Consider the following 19,490-nt stretch of genomic DNA (forward strand, 5'->3'; position numbering starts at 1 on the left):
CGACAGCACAAGACAGAAGTCCCTGTCCTGTGTGTAGCTTCACACCAATGAGTTTATATGCAGTTCAGAGATCCTCAACATCTTTTATTCTGTAAATCTAAGCAAACTGCATGGGACTCGTGTTTAATCCTAATGCCGTGTTTCATCTTCATCTAGATGGGTACATAAGACTGCTTACGTATTACGTCCCCCAGTAAAAAGACAAGTGAAATAAATATATATGGGTGCTTGTTATACCGAAAACAAAAAAAAACACCAAAACCGGAGGGTCTCGTGCTGGTTACCAAGCCGAGGGCACACGCCTGAGCCGTTCTCCTCCCCTCACTTCACCTGTAACCAGTGCCCCCTCGGGTGCACAGCGCTCGGCCACCGGGCCCCCTTCCTCCCGTCCCCCCGCCTCCCGCTGACGGGCAGGACAACATTCTGAAGGGATGTGCGGGCGACACCGCAGCCCGAGCGCACGACCACCGCCCCCACACCTCTGGAGGTCAGAGCCACGGCCACGCGTTACCGCCGCTGCCATTTTCCACCGCGGCGACGGCCGGGTGAGGGAGCCCCGCCTCAGCGCCTCGGCGCCTGCCCCCGTCCCGCCGGCTCGGTGAGGCGGCACGGCCCGAGGCGAGGGGCGAGCCCCGGGGAGCCGGGCCCGGGGCGCCGAGGCGGGGCTGGGCTCCCCTCAGCGAGGGGCAGTCAGGCAGCGGGGCGTTGCGCGCCGGCCTCCCCGCCCTCCGCTCCGCTCCGCTCCGCTCCCTCCCCTCGGCCTCGGTCCGCCCGTATCCCTGCATTCCCTGCTGCAGCACCCACCCCCGTTACCCTCCTCCCCTCAATCCCATCAGTAGCGGCGGCTCCCGGGCTCGGCTCCCCGCGCTGCGGCGGCGCTCGGCGGCGGCTCCCCCCTCCCCACCCGCGCCGCCATGTTGGGCTGCCGCGAGCTCGGCGGCGGCTCCTGCGTGTGAGCGCGGGCGGGAGGCGAGGCGAGGCGAGAGGGCTGACGAGGCTGAGGGGGACGGGAGGCAGGGAGGCAGGCTGCCCACCGTCCCTTGGCGCAGCACAGGAGGAGCGGGTGGCGATGAAGCCCTCAGCTTCCCTGAACCGCTGAGAGGCCTCGGGAGGAGAGCCAGTGAGGAGCAGGAGGAGCACGAGGTGGAAAGGCACGGCTCCCCGCCACGGCACGCGGCGGTGCTTTTAGTTTTTGACGAAGTATGCTTAAAAAAGACACTCCAATGCAAAGTGAAACATCCATGTCTGGAGAAGTGCGCCTGAAGCAGCTGGAGCAGTTTATTTTGGATGGGCCGACTCAAAGCAACGGGCAGTGCTTCAGCGTAGAGACCTTGCTGGATATTCTCATCTGCCTGTACGATGAGTGTAATAATTCCCCTCTGAGAAGAGAGAAGAATATCCTCGAGTATCTGGAATGGGGTAAGTTTGGATGCGTTTATTTTGGGTACATCCATCCATGTTCGTGTCTGCTTTGTCTTCGGTATTGCTGCGTGAGAGGGGATGGTGTACACTGGAGTTTTACTGTGAAATGTTATCAGCTGTAGTGTATTTAAACGTGACGGCGGTGGTGCTGACAAGAGATCCGTGTTGGTTATTTGTCTTTGAGGTATGCGTGTAAAATAGACTTTATGTTTTTGACGTGGTTCAGATTCTGGTACGTGAAGTCTATTTGTTTACCCAGCTGTTGAGCTTTGTGTCCTGAAGGTAGTGGGAATAGAGAAGGATGAGGGATAAATTGTCTGATATTTGGAGAAGAACAGATCCGTAGGCAATCCTCAGTTTGTTGTCTGGAGTGAAAATGGGGTTAAATACATTCTTGTCTTTAACATAGCATCATTGCTGACTTAATAAGGTGAAGTCAAAAAGCAGGATGAAATTGTTTCATCCCCATCCTCCATTCCGTTTTCTTTCTTAGCTATAGAGCAATGTTACAGTATTTACAAGTTTTCAATGATAACAGTTGAATGACAGCAATCCAGATCTTCTTAAGTTATCACAGAACTGGTTGGCTTTACTTTTGATTCTTTTCCTCCTTCTACGTATAGATGGCAAACAGAAGTTGCAATCTGATATGAGAGCCTTGATGCTAACCCTTACTATGCGACCTTCAAACTTCAAGTCGTGCTGTACTTCTGCGTTTCCTTTCAGAACTATTTCTCACATCTGGTTTGTAATAAATACATCACGAAGGCGACTTTCTCTTAAAAAGCACGTTTTCTCAACGTAACAGGCATTTGATGAATTAGCTGGTTGGGTCCTGTGTAATGAAGTCACCAAGGAAAGCCATTGTTTTGATAACTGATCTAACAACACAAGGCGTGTGTGTGTTTGGTGCCTGTTCCTTAATGGAGTCATAGTGACATCTAAAGGACATCTGACTCTGTAATTAAGTTTCTTGCACTATTCATAGTGCACTGGTTTTTGTTTTCTTATTATCTAGAGGAATGGGCTATAATTAATACATTCTAGCTAAGGAAGAAGTAGTAATTAAAGGGACTTCTGAAGGATCTCCACACTAAAACTGTTGTGTTATACAGAAAGTATGAAAGGCTTGGAAAATACATTGGCTCACAGGAATTTTTTGTATGTGAGAGTGTAGTCTGTAGTGGAGTTAGCCATCTGACACCCTGTTCATAATTGTTTAAAAAAAAAAAAAATCAAGTAAAATGATATGGTTAGAATACGTGTGTTTGGAGCTCATCCTTGTTGAGTGCTGGTAAATTCTAACGTCTGATGAAAAAATGGATCCTTCCAAGGTTCTGCCAGTACCTGAAGCTGTCTGTAACAAATCTTACAGACTACTAATGGAGATGATACCTCATTCCAGCCTTTCCAAAATAGTGCTTCTTGCTGGCCTCTTTTTCCTGCAACTTTTTTGCTCTCCCGCTTGCAGCTGTGCCTTAGCAGGACTCGAGCTTCAAGTTAGAGCAGTTCCTCCTGCTTTCACGGAAGCACTGTCAGAGTCCTCTGTCTGCTGCCAGTTGTACTCTCCAGACTTTTAACGTGCGATTTTGGAGAGGGTTTGTGAGGTGAAATGCAAGAGCAACGGTTTCTAGTGCCTGCCTTTGGAAGTGTCGACATGAACGATGCCGTTATCTTGCAAACGCTGCCGAGCTGTCTCTGCTGCCTGCCAGCGCTCCCAGTGAAACCAGCGGCCCTTGGCGTTTCTGTTGAGATGCGGGTCGTGGCGGAAGGAGGTTCCTACAGGAGTTGTTGTGCTTCAGCTCTTGGGTGCAGCGAATCTACGAAGGGCACCCTGTTCTTTGGCGTAATCACAACCTCACCACGTATCTGTTTTTCCCCAAAGGGGAACCAGTGGAAGTGGTTGATTACAAGGAGGCGAGATGTGGTTTTAAAGTCAACAGCGGTGGAAGCAGAAGGCTGGCAGCCAGAAGTTGTAGTTTCTGTCCTCACCTCCATCAGTCTACCTGCTTTCAGCTCGTATTTGCTTGTTTATTTTTTCCAACTTCCCTACTTGAGCAGTAGGGACAATAATACCAATTTTACCCCAGGGAGTTGTGAAAACTCCTAGTTTTGAATGTGCTGTATTAATTTGTTTCTCCCATCAGTGAAATAAAACTTGGTGTATTCTGGTGGGTGTCACTCGCTGTTCTGGAAACATACGGGTTTATGCCAAGCGTTCACACGTCTGCATTATTACTGTGAGGAGTTGTCTTTGAATGTATCGGAATCGATCTTGAAATGATATGAACGTGTATGTTTGTGCGTTTACAGATGACAGAATACAAATTGAAGCTTCAGAAGATTAACAGTTCTGAGGGGTAAACTGCTTTTTTAAAAGAGTAATTTTATTCTTTTTTTCCACATCTAATACATAGCTCTTTGGCGATCATAAACTGTTGAATGCAATTATAAATGATTTATTTGTACTCGTCACTGGTGCGGTGTAGAGGTAGGACTGTTCTGGTTTTGTGGAGCTTGTGGATTATTTTTTTCTGTTAGTGGATGTATGTTTTTGTTTCAGCTGTTCTAGGTCTTAGATGTTACATGCCTCGTTTCTTGTGAGACTGGATGTTCATAGCACAAGGTGAATTTTTGGGTGCAAGGGGTTGGGAGCTCCTCTAGAATGGAAGAGCTGATGCAGTCTTAGTGTAATAGCCACGTGACTGCTGCTGTATTGAGGGGAACTAAGATGTTTCATGTTCTACTCCTTGGATCTTTTTAAGACTGTTTTATGACTAGTTCTAGAACTAGTTCTGTAACATATTAAAAAAAATAAGCAGGGTAAAACAGATGAGCTTCTGTATTGGTTTTATGTCTTTTGTTTTTTATTGCTGTTACAAGTTCAACTCAGGAAGTGGAGAAAGCGAAGTTTCTGCCGTGTGACCAAGTTTGACTTTGCGGAGGTTTTCAGTCTTCTTGAAGTGCTTGAAATGAGTGTGAAGTATCAGGTTGATTCCTTTGTGGTTTATAATCCGTGCTAATTTAAGAAATCCTTTTTTTGATGTAAAGTCATTATGTTTTTACTTTAACTGTTTTTATACGCGATTTGTTCTGTGACGCGCTACTGATTTGGTGTTGTTTATTGTGTGTAGGATTTTCTTTTGGTGTCCCTGGCCGTGGCAGGGGGTTGGGATTAGCGGATCTTTAAGGTCCCTCCCAGTGGCGTTCTGTGATTCTATGAGTTTTAGATGCGAAGATGGCCGCAGAGACAGATGGTGTATTTGAGAGTTAGTCAGGGAGTGTTTTGAGACGATGGGAAAGAAACCAAACACCTGGACTTGGCTTGTTCTACGCGTTTGATGGTAGTTTTAATTTTTATCTCTATTGACAGTTGCGTTCGTGATTTAGAAATGGGACTGGCTGATTTTAGCAACTGGAGCTTACTGCAAGGAGCTGTTCTGTGTTCCAGGCGTTTTGCTTTTCCTTTCCTACGTGTGTGGGATTTGCCTGTGTTACTCAGGTGTGTGACGGGGGTAAATGCAGGCTGCTGAACTCAGCCTGAAAGAATAGTGGTAGCGATATCTATCTTCTATCTATTTATCTATCTATCTATATTTTATCTATGTTCTCTATAGCGATAAAAAGAAGCTTTAGAAATATTTGTTGTTCTGAGGAAACTCCCTTTACATTGGCACCGATTTGAAACAGTTTTAAGAAGAAACTAGAACGATATTGCTTAGTTCTCCATTAATGGAGAAGTAGAGAAAACTCTTCACCGTATGTGGAGAGACAGAGGAGGGAAGGGGGAGGCCACTGTGCATAGTGTGCGGTCAGTGACTCGGTTGCGTCTGTTCTCTTGCAGGTAAAATTAAGCAGTCCTTTAGCCTGTTCATTTCTTTCTTTTGTTTTCTCCTCCTCTGGTCTCCTCTGGTATATGGATTTCATTGTTCTCATTTCATCTCTAGCAGAACTGAAACGTTGTGTTGTGTAGGCAGCGCTGCTACTGTCACAAACTGGACTGCTGTCATCGATCTTATACTTCTGTATTTCATTTGTAGAATGTCTCTTCTGGCCATTGAAAACACGTTTACAAACTGTTAGGAGGTTAAAGTATTGAATGAGCATTGGGGAAACGTGACATTTTACAAAGCCAGTCTTTTATCAGGGGCTTTTGTTACATAGGTGTGAATGACAGTAAATCAAATGTGTCTGATTACAGGTTTTGAACAAGTTCCAGTTATCGCGGTAATACAAGCAGTATTCTAATGCCTCAGTAACAGCTTTCTACCTTCTTGACTTGAAATGTATTCCATGGAAATTATGGACTTCTGTGCAGAACATTGAAGTTTGATATCTGTATGATTTTTCCAGTTACTCATGAACTTCTGCAGGCTCCAGAGAGCTCCCAAGCCAGAGGGTAAAGACTCGTTAGCCGGCAGATTGATCTGACCTGCTGGTGGAAGGAAGAGAGGAAAGAGAGGTGGCGTATCTTGTCTGTTCAGGTTTTGTTCGTGACTAACATAGATCTAAACTAAAGAAGGTTTGTAGGAACCGTCTCCCAACTCTGGCAGAGGTTGAAGCAGTCTGCGGACAGGAGCGGAGTAGTAAAGGGCTGAAGTTTTTCTCTTTGTTTTGACTCAAATAACTGGAGATATTCTGTAGTTGGAAACATTTTATCACATGCTGCTGTTGCTTAGGTTTTGGACAGTATTCTCTTGTATGGTCACAGACAAACAGATACATTCTGAGAGTTTTCCTTTGGAGCTCTGGACCATCGTAGATATTCCTTTACCCAGTGGAAAAAAAAAAAGTGCAACCAAGATAAAATTGGCAACATTTTTGAAGTTCATAGACATATTCCCCAGTGAAATCCCCCAATTTAACCCCAGTGTTTTATGTGTTTATGCCCAGTGGTAGCTGCTCACTTTGGACATGTAATCACAAGCTTAGCGTGGTCAAGTGGGATATCTAGGTATCTCTAATCAATACCTTGATTATAGAATCTGGCTTTCAGACCTTTGAGTAGCAGAAGGATCTTCTCATGCTGTTTGGTGGTCAGGACAGCTCCGTCTTTCCGATTTGTTTGCTGTTAATGTTTCCTCTGTTAGTTCATGTGCTAGTGCTTAATTACCGGTGTAACTATTTAAGCACTTTCTTATATAGGTACCGCTTTCTTACGCAGCTTAAATATACTGACGTATGTAATAAGCGTACCACAGCTCTGCTGCGGCTGAATGTACCCGATCAGTCTGTACGTTTTGTTCATGTGAGGAAGTATCCCAGAGGCAAGTTTTGCCAGGAAATGTTCTGCCTTCCAGCTGTAATTGACTGGGCTTCAACAACGAGCCCGAGACAGGTGGGTCCTGTTTTGGTCTGGAGGTATTGGGAGAGTGGGAAAGGGATCGTGTGCCAGCTGAGTGAGTTCAAATGAGGAAAAAGCTTTGCTTCCTCGAGTGTTGTGCATTTTAACTGTCACTAGAACAACAAAACCTGTTCCAAGAGTTCTGTATTCTTTGTGGGTTTTGTTTGTTTATTTCATTTTTAAAGGGATGGTGCGCTTAGCTGTTGTGTCTTTTTTGAAATTTCAAAAGTCTTATCGTGCGAGGCAGAATTTTTCCAGGTCAACCACCCAGCTTAAATTGTGAGATCTTGTAGAGTGCAGGAAGGAAGTCGAGAGGTCCTTACAGTGACCAAGGAATACCATGCCATTGGAAGAGTTCCTTCATGGGGTCATTCACGTTACAATTAAAAAAACAAAAACCAAAAAAAAATACAATTAGTGGAAAGCATTAGAATCACAGAATCATAGAATATCCCGAGTTGGAAGGGACCCATAAGGATCATCAAGGCCAACTCCTAGGCATTAAGCCTATAATCTTGAGGAAACTTTGAGTAGTTTAAATCCTTGATGTGTCCGTATTTTAATCTGGTCTTGATGCAGAACAGGACCTTTTCTTGAGTTCTTTGAAGCGATGCTCAGTTTTGAACATGCCCTTAAGATCACCGGAGCAGTTGCTGCTTTCACAAGTGGGCCCTGTGTCGCGTTTTTGCAGGTTACTGCAAACGTAAACTGTTTGGTTCAACCTTGTGTTTGCCTCAGGCCAGTCTTTTCTTTACAGAAGTAAATAGCTATTTTTATGAACTGAATCAGGCTGTTTTAACAAATGCGTGTTTATTCTCTCGTTCCAAGTCACCTACTATGATAGGCAACTGAAAATAGTGTTAGGGTAGGAGTGAGGCAAAATAAAGCAGTGTTTGCACAGTGATCAACTGAGTGAGAAGTAGCGGTTGTGGAAGAGATGCCTGGTTTTAAAAGTCAGGAGAAAATCTACAAAGGCAGAGGTGATCGTGTAAGAAGAAACAGCCTGTCTGTGCTCCAGTATTAACTGTAGGATCCTGTGCTCCCATCTTCATCGTAGCCCTCCATCCTTACTGAAGTTAGAAGAGGACAGTTCTGTGTCCTCGTGCCTCGATCACTCCTAGTACTGTTTTCCTACGTCGTTGCCTGCAGTGTAGAGAAACTCAGAATTTGGACCCATCAGCAAGGAAAGCTGAATTCTCTCTTATTTATCTGCTTACTTGGGAATGACTGGTACATACAGAGAGCTGAACGCAGACCATCAGGTTGAATTCCTCGTAACCCCTGTTTTTTCTTGCATGATAATGTAACCTTCCTGGCTGTGGTTTGTCTGAATCTGTATTGCAGCGGTAGGAAGTAAATCCAGCTATGGAGGCGTCTTGGTTTTCCCCTGATGGTGATTTTTGTGGCAGGTATCCTCTAATTTTGCGTGAGGCAGAAGTATGTGTATGCATTTGTTCTGTTTTGTCCGTGTAAGTCGGTCTAAGAGTCAGCGGATCTTAATGCTTTTTATTACAGATAGTTAGCAACTTTGTTCGTGTCTCAAACCTAACAGTCTTTCCAGGTCTATCAACTGATGCTGACTGGATGCCCGAATGTGTAGAGTTCTGATAGATGCTCTCCCTGAAGTCGTAGCGTTCCTGCAGGCCTGAGTTGTAAGCTAGATGCGACTGCTAAGAGCTTCTTGGCTAAGGGGTGTTCTTAAATTTTTCTCTCTTACTACTTGCTGTGTTCACAAACGGCTACTTGGCAGGAGTGTTGCAAGTTTGTGAAGTGTTGGTTTGTTGTTTGTATCTCCTCGCTTTCTTTTGGGGCCCAAAAGATTATTCCAGAGAATTGTGCCGTATGGAACTGTTGACTTGAAAAATTAACTGGGATGTGCAGCTCTTCTGAAGCTGTGTGCAAGTTCTGTCATCTTTAGTTAAGAATGACAGTGGGCAGAAAAGTCTTCTGTCTTTTTGCTGCCTGCCGATTAAGGAAAATGTTTTATTTGTATTATTAAAATTTATCTCTAGAATAGAGTAGCAGAATGTAAATAGACTAGATAAAGCCATTCTTCCCCAGTTCCTCCCACTCTCGTAGAATAACAGTGAACTTCTTGTTGGAGGCTTTTGTTCTAGTCCCAAGGCATTCCACAGTCCTGCTTACAAGCAGGACTGAGAAAAACTATTTTACGTTGTCTGAAATGTTCTCTTAAGGGTAATCTCTCTGTCATTAAGGTTGGTTTAAGAAAAAATGTTCTTAAAGCCAGTGCTGTGAAAGCTTTTTTTTTTTTTTTTAATTTAAATATTGCACGTTGATAGCAATGCTTGGTGTATTTCAACCAGGTAGGCCAGACATTTCCTAGTGTCAGGGCTGTAGCCAGGGAGAGCATTATGGGGAAAGTGCAGGGCTGGAGGCAGGAGAACAGTGCAGTAGTTTTGCCACCCTGCTTGCAACCTAAAGCAGTTATATTAGCTGTTTTGTACATTTTTCACTTTTAAATTTTAGAAGGTGACTTTGGAAATGAAAGGATAGCAGAAGTTACTCTCTGGAAGAAAAGAGGAAAAAAAAGGTTAGAAAAACCTGAATCTCCTTTTAGATGGCTTTCTTATTTCCTTTGTGAGGAAATCAGGCCAATCGTGTTGATAACAGTCACCTAATGTTATTGCTGAAATAACAGCCGTCTTGTTTCTGGGGTGTTTTTAACTATTTAGTTTTCAAAAATAGAGAGGAATGTTCTTGTCTCCTAAAAGAAAGGAAATGGTTATGCTGGCAGCTGTTTCAGAAGATTTCAAGAAGAAATCTTGTTATTTACATAACCTATTCAACAAGACCTCACACTGCTTGTCAGAGGTGGCGCATTTTTTTGCAATGGGGTTTTATTGTGTCTGTGTCTATTTATCTTACGATTTTTGTTCCAGTGAACAGTTTAGTTGGCTGAATATACTTTTTATTTCCGGAAAATAGTATAACTTTATGTTGTTACTCAACATGATGCGTATATTTTGAAATCTCTTCCTCAAAGTAGGTAGGAATAGCAAAAATGTTTCTTGCAACATAGGAGGTTTGCTGATAAGATTGCTGATAAGATTTTTTTTCCCTAAATTTGTAGTTCTGCACTGTGTGAACACAGCTTAGTAGATTCTAACCATCCCTTTGCTAGTAGGGTAATAGGAAAGTTTCACTGGGATGACTGAAATTTTTGCGTAGAGAAATATGGTTTTCTGTTCATACAGTGAGATGGTTTTGATTAATTTACTAGTCAAATTCTCAAGTTTTATGGTCAGTTTTTGGAATGAATGAAAACTTATTACTAGTAATCAGGAAATCGTGCATGAGGTCTGGGCAGTGATTTTTACTTATAAGTTGCTTATCAGGGAGAGAATTCACCTGGTAAATTGAAGGGACTATAAATTGACCTTTCTTTGGAAACTGTATTTTTCCATGCTTTTCATCTCTTCATGTTTTAACTAACTTGAGAAGAGAATGCTGCAGACAAAATTCCTGCATGCTTTGATATTTAAAATAAACACTATATATAATCAATTGTTAAAGTTTCCTCAGTCTACTTCTTGTTTGCTTTTTTCCTACCAGAAACAAATTCTGGAGATTGTCCCCAAATGAATGATTATTCGGTTAAATCTCTTAGTGCTGCTGTCTTGTCACCAAATTAGCATGTCACTGTTTCTAGGAGATCTATGAAGACTTCTTGATTCTTCTTTTAAGGTTGCTCTGATCTTATTTTTAAAATATCTTACATGTAATTCTTCATATAGAGATAGCTTCACAGAGGAGAACCATGAAAGACTGGAAGCTTTTCCAACTCTAAATTTCTTTGCCTCTCCTGCCATCTTGTGGGATTTAAGAGAAATTTCACTGTGCTTATTGATACCTGAGATAGTGGTTATTTTTGTGGTCCCACTAACTACTGAGCAAAGGAAACACTGAGTCTGTCTGTACGTTGTCCTCTGTAGCATCAGTTTGCTTGGGGGGGGGGAGGTGATCTAAACCAGCTCTGGTATACGTATTGCTCTACTGGCAAAATCAGGTTTGTTTGTGAGCTTTTTTTGTGGGAAGGGATTTATATTTGTGGAAGATGGAAGATTTTTCTCAGTAAATCTGGGTCCAAGGCAAACTTTGAATTTCTTTATAGAAAATGCTTCTCTAAATTTCCTCTAATAAAAATATACCCCCCCCCCCAAAAAAAAAAAAAATCGTCATTTTTTTTTAACATCAAAAGTAATATTTTAGAGAGCATGTTCTATGACTAGCAGCTGAATCTGTATGAAAGTCTCAGTAGAAATATTTCTTTCAATCCAAATGCAAGCTGAGCTAGGCTTAGAGGTCCTTCTGTTAACTGGCTTTGAAGTATTGCTGCTGAACAGTTTGGGAGAGCAGTGGTGGAGACGTTCATAGATGAGGTGTCATATTGGCTCCAAAATTTTATTTTGCAGCGGCAACAAGACTCTGAACGAGTAACTCTGGCCGGTATGGCACGCTGGCTGTTTTTCTTTGATTCACCTGCTGCAGCAGCCTGGGGCTCCTCTGTTACCTGTCCACAACAGTTTGTGTAACAAAAGTCTTTCATGGATGTGATTTGTTGACACTGTCATGACACTTCATTAATGGAAGAAGGAAATAAACTCGAAGCTATCTTAAATTGTTTCAGGTTACAGTTGACTCTTCACCTGTTCGTAAACATAAATTTGTAGGGTAGTCCAGGGTCTGTTATTTCAACACAGCACTGTTACCTGTAAAATCGTTCTGACTTTAGTTGTTTATATTAAATAAACCAGGGAATCAAGTATGCGTAAACTGCACTTGCAGGCACACAGTCTCAGTGTTACAGTCACTAGTGCTTTATTTATTATACCTTGAATGGGATTAGAGTCCTTCAGGATGTGTAAATTTTTACAACTATAAGGAAAAGTGATTTTGAGCCTGATGTCTACAACCAAAGTTTTTGTTAGTGCAATTCAACGGCTTAAAATTTTATGTAAAATGTTTGAGATCAACTTTTAAACTTTGAGCTTAAACTTTAACATTCAGATCTCCTCTTGATCATCCCATAATTGGCACTAAAGTAAATCACAGAATCACAGAATCGTCTAGGTTGGAAGAGACCTCCAAGATCATCTAGTCCAACCTCTGTCCTAACACGAACAAGACCTCCACTAAACCATATCACTAAGCTCTACATCTAAACGTCTTTTAAAGACCTCCAGGGATGGCGACTCAACCACTTCCCTGGGCAGCCCATTCCAATGCCTAACAACCCTTTCAGTAAAGAAGTTCTTCCTAATATCCAACCTAAACCTCCCCTGACGCAACTTTAGCCCGTTCCCCCTCGTCCTGTCACCAGGCACGTGGGAGAATAGACCAACCCCCACCTCGCTACAGCCTCCTTTAAGGTACCTGTAGAGAGCGATGAGGTCTCCCCTGAGCCTCCTCTTCTCCAGGCTAAACAACCCCAGCTCCCTCAGCCGCTCCTCGTAAGACTTGTTCTCCAGACCCCACACCATGGGGTCTTATTCATGTAAATATACATGAAAAGTCCATCATTGTTAACCAAAGGTTTTAATCTAGCAGGACAAGGAAGAACCAGTATGCGTCTTTCAGGTAGCAGCATATATTTCTGGAGCCTAAACTGCAATAAATCATTGATGTTAACCAGACCTGCAGAGTCCATAGCGATGACTGTTAGGTTGTGTATATTATCTATTTAAAAGGAACAAACCTTGAGGCAGAATTTCTGAAGACTGGAGAGAAAAAAGGTAAGATTTAACTGCAGAAGAGCCAGTGTAGCACTTAGTAAGGGCTCTGGCTACCTTATAGGAATATGCAAAATACCAACCAGGAAATATGTACCTACATTTGAATCAATATAGCTTAACCACAATATAGTGTTTCTGTGAGGGCTTTCATTTCCTTTTTTTCCTCTAATTTGGCTTTGAACCACGGGCAATTTAACTATGGCCTATCATGCTGCAAAGAGATATTTCATCAGCACCACTTTCCAACTATTAGGCAAACAAATTTGGAGGTTAAAATTACAAACAAGGGTTTACAAAGGTTGCACAATTGCTAATGCCTGGCGTACCGTGTGTAACTGCTCAGTTCCACAGCCTTTTGTGAAGGCTACCAAGGTTTTGCAATTTCTATGAGTGGTCTTTTAATAAGGTCCAAAGTCAAACCTTCAAAGGAGATGTGAACATTTATGGAAGTAACACTCTTCATGATGGGAGTGTTCCAAGTGTTAAGCTCTGGAATAGAATTTCTTTGCAGGACAATTCATGCTGGACTGCCCTGCTTATTTCAAGGCAGTTCTCACTGTCTAGGAAGAATTATGAGACATCAAGGCTGGGGACTGACTTCCTTTCCCCTGAATTTGTGTATGTCAGCTGTAACTATAAAGAGCGCTCCAAGGTTGGCAGATGATATTCTGCAATAACAACACTAGACCAAATGATTTACTGATAAATGAGAATATAGGACTGTGACAGAAGTGCTAGATGATTGTGGGTAATATCTGAAAAATATAGTCAACTGAAAAGACAGATTTGCAGGACAGTAGAACAATGAGCTCTCGCTGTTCTCAGTGCTCTCTCCTGTCTGTTGCTATATCAGCTAGTTGATTCTGGTGGAATTTCTGTGTATGTACAGCAGTGAATGCAAGAAAAATTATCTTTCATCTGTGTTCCACCACAGATGGGAGTCTGGGAGTTGGAGATAAAGTCATGGGAATTTGCTTAATTTAGCTCTGTAAAGCTCAAAGAGACTGTTTTTTAAGTAAACAATGGAGAACTCTTTATTTTTCTTATGAGACTCTAGAATAAATGAAATTCAAAGATACCAGTTTTTGCTGAAAAGCTGTAATATGAATTTCAACAAATTAATTGGAAGATATATTTTTAAGTACTAGAAATGGTGGATGTTAATAGAAAGTAGTAGAAATGGTGGATGTTTTTGTCAATTAAAAAAAATAAACAAAACAAGAAAGTCCCCTAGCCCAGACACTATAAAAATTGGAATACTTATCTCTGGGGATGGGGATTTATCATCTATGGAGATAATTATTTATCATATATTCCCACTCTACTCATGATGTGCTGTATGAGCCATTATATAATTCAAGAATGATATTCACTATATGATACAGGAGTCTCTTTTAGTGATGCATCTTTTCTTACTTGTAAAACTGCAGGCAACGAAATTACAAGCTCTTGTGCAAATGTTAGCCAATATTTATTAGCTTATTTTAGTTCTTGGTGGCATACTAGCTTGAAGTTACTACACGGAAAATAGTACTATATGGCCCAGTACTAGCTATCTGCAAAAATGAATGAACACAGATGTTTTTTAAAATATGTATTTACTGGTACTGTTCCTACTTCTGTCTTCATCACTGGAGTTATCCACCGTTGTTCTTGTCCTGTTCCCAAGTTTTTGGGCATATTCTCATGTCTGTTGAAGATGCCAGATAAGAGGTACCACTGAAAGCAAAACATACCATTTGCTGAGATAAAATAGCTGTAGCTTCTGACTGAGTTGCAAACATGAGAAACATCTTGCTTTTCATATGCAGAACACTAATTCTTTTGTGAGGAAGAAAACCCACTGCATCATACAAAGGAGCCAGACCCTAACTGCCTACAATGATGGGCACAACAAGGAATGGAGGCTTACTGACTTCAACCTCAGGGAAGCCAAGGGTGGTAAATGATTCAAGAAATTTTCTGACTGGGTCTGGGGTGTTGTCCCACCAGAAGGATATACTGTAGATTCTTTATCCTTATGATTGTGTTCTCAGCCTCTTTACTGTATATCTAGGCTTCTTAGGAAAAACTACAGGGCTAAGAAATTGAGAATAGAAGTGGTAAGGTAAATCTAACCTAAGCATAAAGGGAAGCATGGGGAAGCTTATCTGTGCCACAAATGCTTTCTGGGGCATCTAGGTTGTATTATGGGAATAAGTACTGTATTAGGTGGCATCAAGATGACATTAACTTTGGAGAGAAAAGACTGGGAGACTTAGGTAAGAAGGCTTTAAAGTAGCTTTTTCTGGATGCTGGGGGAAAACAAAACAAAACAAAAATACAGAAGGAGACCAGTAACTTTGCCAGAGGATGGGAAATGGAGAAAATGGTGAAAATAATGGGCAGCTAGATCATCACTGGCCCATAAAGTATCAGGGCTTTAACTAATGAAACCCTAAAGGTAACGGGGGTAGAAGGGACTGGGATAACAGTGCCACTTTTTGGAGACTCTAAACTGAGACTAAACAATCTAAACCGAGATAAAACAATCACTGGGCAATTCTAGTATGTACCCGAGGCAGGGACTAATTTGTTGCGAAGGGATTTGATGATGAAATAGGGTATTCAAATAGTAAGTTGTCAGACTGGAATAACTGTCAGTGAAGTTACTGACAGAAGAGGATGAAAAAGAAATACACCCCATAGTGTGGGTCAAGGAAGGAAATAGAGGAGGAATTAATATTGCTCCCCTGAAGATAGATATGCAGGAAGGATATGAGGCAATAAAGTAGAAGCAATACCCTATCTTAACTGAGGGACAAATTGGTCTTTAATCAGTCCTTTTATCGCTGATTTAAGATAGATTATTGGAACCATGCATGTCTCCCTTTAACGCTCCTGTCCTTCTGGTGTAAGGAGGGCTGCTGGTTCTTACCAACTGGCACAGGATCTATGAAAAATTAATGGGGTAGTGCGGAAGCGCCACCCTGTGGTTCCAAATCCATGTACTCTGATGAGCAAGATCCCACATGAGCATAAGTGATTCACTGTGACAGACTGAAAAGATGCCTTTTGGGCCTGTCCAGGGGACCCTGTGAGCAGAAACATATTTGCCTTTGAGTGTTAAGACCCTGAAACAGGATGGGAACAACGATACAGATGGACAGTTTTACCTCAGGGGTTCACAGAATCACCAAATTTATTTGGTCAAGTTTTAGAGCAGATTTTAGAGCAATTCCAACCTCTGGAGGGGCTGTTACTGTTACTAATATGTAGATGATCTTTTTATTATCAGGACAGATATCATGAGAAAAGAAGGGAAAAAATAAGGGGAAAAGGAGAAATTAAAGTTTGGTCAAATAAAATTGTACATATATGGTATAGAAAAGCGTTGAGTAGTTCGTGAATCTGTAGTACTCACCAATGAGGAAACAGGAGGAATTAAGCATTGGGTAATAGGGAATATGAGATTATGATTTACTGTGTGCTTCTCTTCACAGGGCATCTGCCATTGCAATTGTGAATAAATTAGCTTCACAGAAGACCCTGTCTGAGAAAATTATTGAGATATTTCTCACAGTTTACTGGGACTGACTGTAATAGCTTGGGAGGGGAAAACACAGAGCCTTTCAAAATACTGGATGTATTAGGAGCACTTTGTTTGAGAAGCTGACAATAAAAGAAGTTATATTTAGTGAATATAGTTATGAGCCATTCAATGATGAAAACTCACTGTCCTATAAACAGGAGGGAGGGGAAAAAGCAGAATCAGACATCTAGTTAAGATATTAAATGTATGTATCCCATAAATAACATAAAGCTCTCTCATTTCTAAGTACTTTAAATGAGTTGCTTCAGAAGCCAGTACCGTTTGTTTGTTTTTTTAAGGATACTATATATGATTTTTCTATGCACAACAGACCTGAATGCCTCCTCACAACGTGCTTTTAAGCCTAGCTGGACAGGTGTTAGGGTCTGTTAACTTGTCTTAAGCAGAAAGGGAAACTTCTTTTGATTTAGTGTGAACACTAATTTTTGCAGCAGAAAAAAATGCCTGAATGAGTGCTAGATAAGAGAAATCCAAATAGAATACATTCTGTTCTTTTAGGATGGTTCTTATGAAACAGCAATGGGATCTATTCAAGAAATGTCTCTGAGGCGAGCACTCTCCATATATTTTTATTGCTTCTCTGGAAAATGAGTGGTTCTTTGAAAAACCTAGATTACTCAAGGAGAGAGAAAACAGAAGATTACTGAGAGGAGTAAGACTTACAGTCTTAAGACAGTTAGGTAGCAGTAAAACTGAAAACTGAAGGAAATGAAAAGATACACAAAGGAAGCCGTAGGAGCCATCTGCTCCGGCCTTCCCTTTCTTGTAAAAGAAACTATGGAGCCGGATAGAAATCTCCAGTTGGCTAACCATAACCATAGGTGAGATGTCTGACTGTGCAAACACTGACCTCTGCTGAACTTACTGTGGATATACATTTTGCAAATTGGATATATCAACACATCTGAGTGCAAGACTGCCAGACAAAAAGCCCTGTAAGGTCACATTCCCTCTTGGGGAATTGTTCAGCCCAGGCTGAATGCTGGGCTATGTGACTGGTTGCAGAGCTCTCTTGAAATACAAAATAGGTCATTAAATAATTGTCTTCTGACTTAGTAGAAGAAAGCTCTAGACCTCTTTACAGTCTAACTCACTTGGTGCCCCTTCTCAGAAACCATCTGTGATAAATATTGCCTGCCTGGCCCTTTTGAAGCATGATTTGTACCCTATTAAACGTGGTGTCATCTGGAGTAACTTCTTTCCCTTGAGGAAAGAGCGTTCCACTATCTTGCTGTAACTCACTACACAACTGTCAGCTCTTCGTTCAGATGATTCTCATAATCAAAGATGTTTTTTTAAAATAACGTGTGAGGTGCAATATTAAACTGATCAGCAGTTTATTAGTCTTTAATGTTTAATGATCTTGATACCTCCTGTATATGGAAAGGGAACAACAAAAATTTGGTTAGATTTTTTCAGCTTGGAGCAAGTGAAGAGGTTTACAAAGTCTCACCAAAAATATGACGAGGTTCTTCTGCAGTTGAGGAAATCAATATTGTCAATTGTATAATGACATTTAAATGACTTAATAGTACTCAAAATTGTGATTAGTCAGTTACAGTAGTGTGGAAGCTTTTTGCATTGTGGTAAATGTTTGCAGAGATTTTACATATCAATATATCAAGCATGAAGTGCTGCAAAGATTTCTGAAGACTTTAAAATAAAAAGCATACAATGTAACTGCTACTTTTTTAGATCACAAATTGAAAGGACAAAAGAGAAAACAAGTTATGTGGGTTATTTACCCTGGTTTATCTCTGTTACCATATTTCATACTGCTTTCACTTTTTGCAGTGGAAAAAACAGAGCAAAGAACTATTTTTTTAGTTAAGCATTATTAAGTCTATAGTGACAAACTGTCAATAAGTGACTTCTATATTTTTTTTTTCTTTTAGTCCTCTCTAGGCTTTCCATATTTAAATGATATCTTGCTTATGTGACATCTATTTTTCTCAGTGCTTTCCATCATCATTTTAGGAACTGGAAACAGAAAGGACAAAGGCAGCTGAGGTATGTTCTGAATGTCCCAATATAACACTTGTCAATTGCATAAACGGATTTTGTAATCTGTTGCCCTGTTCCTTGCACCCTGTGGATTAAGTTAATTATTTATAGCTTGTCAGGGCAGCATTTTAAGAGTCCTGTGTAACGCAGAAGTTGAGTATGACAGGAAGCCATCCTGCCCTGACTGGTCAGTCAGGGTAGGGGCTAGAAGAGTTTAAGTGATAGAGGTGGAATAATTTAGAGATTTATTTTTTTCCCCAAAGAAACAGAAAAAATCACCTTCCCATTTGTCTCCTGAAATAATTTTTCTTATGATTCTGAGTTTTTCATTATTTAAATGTTTGTGTTGCCGTTGTTAAGCTCTTTCTTTTCCCTAGCTTTTGGTTATTACACTATCTACACACCCGTCATGGACTGTCTTGAAATAGCAAGTACTAACAGAGTGAATTTTAATGCTCAGCCACTAGATTGAGTGCCTTGGACTGAAGTGAGGGTGAGGAGATCACGTTATGCTCAATACAGTGTATATACTTGCTTACCATTAATATTTACATAAACAGTGGAATGATTTTTTTTTTCCAGTTCCTCCATCTTTGATAATTTATGCTTACGAGAGGAGTTGCTGCATTTAACCTTGTCTCAACAAAGACTTTGGGTGGTAGAGCTGCCATCAGTGGGCAGTCAACACTGTCTCATGGCCGGCAGTCTCGCTCTTGGTCGTAGGCTGGACAGAGCAGGGCAGGTGAGAGGACAACCCTACTGGGTGCCTCGCTGACCATCCCTGCCTGCCCCTCACTGGGCACGGGGCCCAGGCACTGGTTTGCTGGGCCCTTGACCTTACCAGTACTGCTGCTGATCTGTCCAGCAAACTGAGTTCAGGACCTGCTCCCTTTCCTCACCCAATAGGGGCTTGTTTTTGTGAAGTTGCTGCTGAGTCAGGCATTCACTGATTAGCAGACCCTGATCATGGAATCTTTTTTTTCCCTTTAGTTTATCCTGAACAGCATGTCACCTTCCTGCATTGAAACGTCTTCTGACATCAGTGGGATAAAGAGATCAAGGACAATGATGTTTTTTCTCACAGGCAATGCTGAGTGACCTGATGCTGCATGACCTGAGAAATTTGCAACTTGGGAAACAGGTCTCGTAAATTAAAAGGCAGTGTTAATAATGGTACATTCCATGCCCCCAAACTGGAAAGGAATCAATTTTATATGTAGTATTTTTTTGTTGTTTTAACATAATAGCATCGTCATGAAATACAGGTAAGATATGTAAATATAAATTAAACAATTCGGTTTGTCTTAGCAGATTGCAACATTATCTGTATTAGTGAATACAGCTATTCAGCACAAGTCATTCACTAATTCACTAA

At 41.4% G+C, this 19,490-nt stretch overlaps 1 protein-coding gene across 1 annotated transcript in view; it reads left to right on the forward strand.

Moving 5' to 3' along the window:
- Positions 1-673: 673 nt before the first annotated feature.
- XDH (xanthine dehydrogenase) overlaps positions 674-19,490 on the forward strand; it is a 75,926-nt gene continuing 57,109 nt past the window's right edge. The window contains exon 1 of the mRNA XM_040552937.1: positions 674-1,419. Within this exon, the coding sequence (XP_040408871.1) occupies positions 1,203-1,419 (217 nt within the window). The 5' untranslated portion in view covers positions 674-1,202. The remainder of the gene's footprint in view (positions 1,420-19,490) is intronic.

The sequence above is a fragment of the Cygnus olor genome, chromosome 3 (genome assembly GCF_009769625.2).
Source record: "Cygnus olor isolate bCygOlo1 chromosome 3, bCygOlo1.pri.v2, whole genome shotgun sequence".
NCBI lineage: Eukaryota > Metazoa > Chordata > Aves > Anseriformes > Anatidae > Cygnus > Cygnus olor.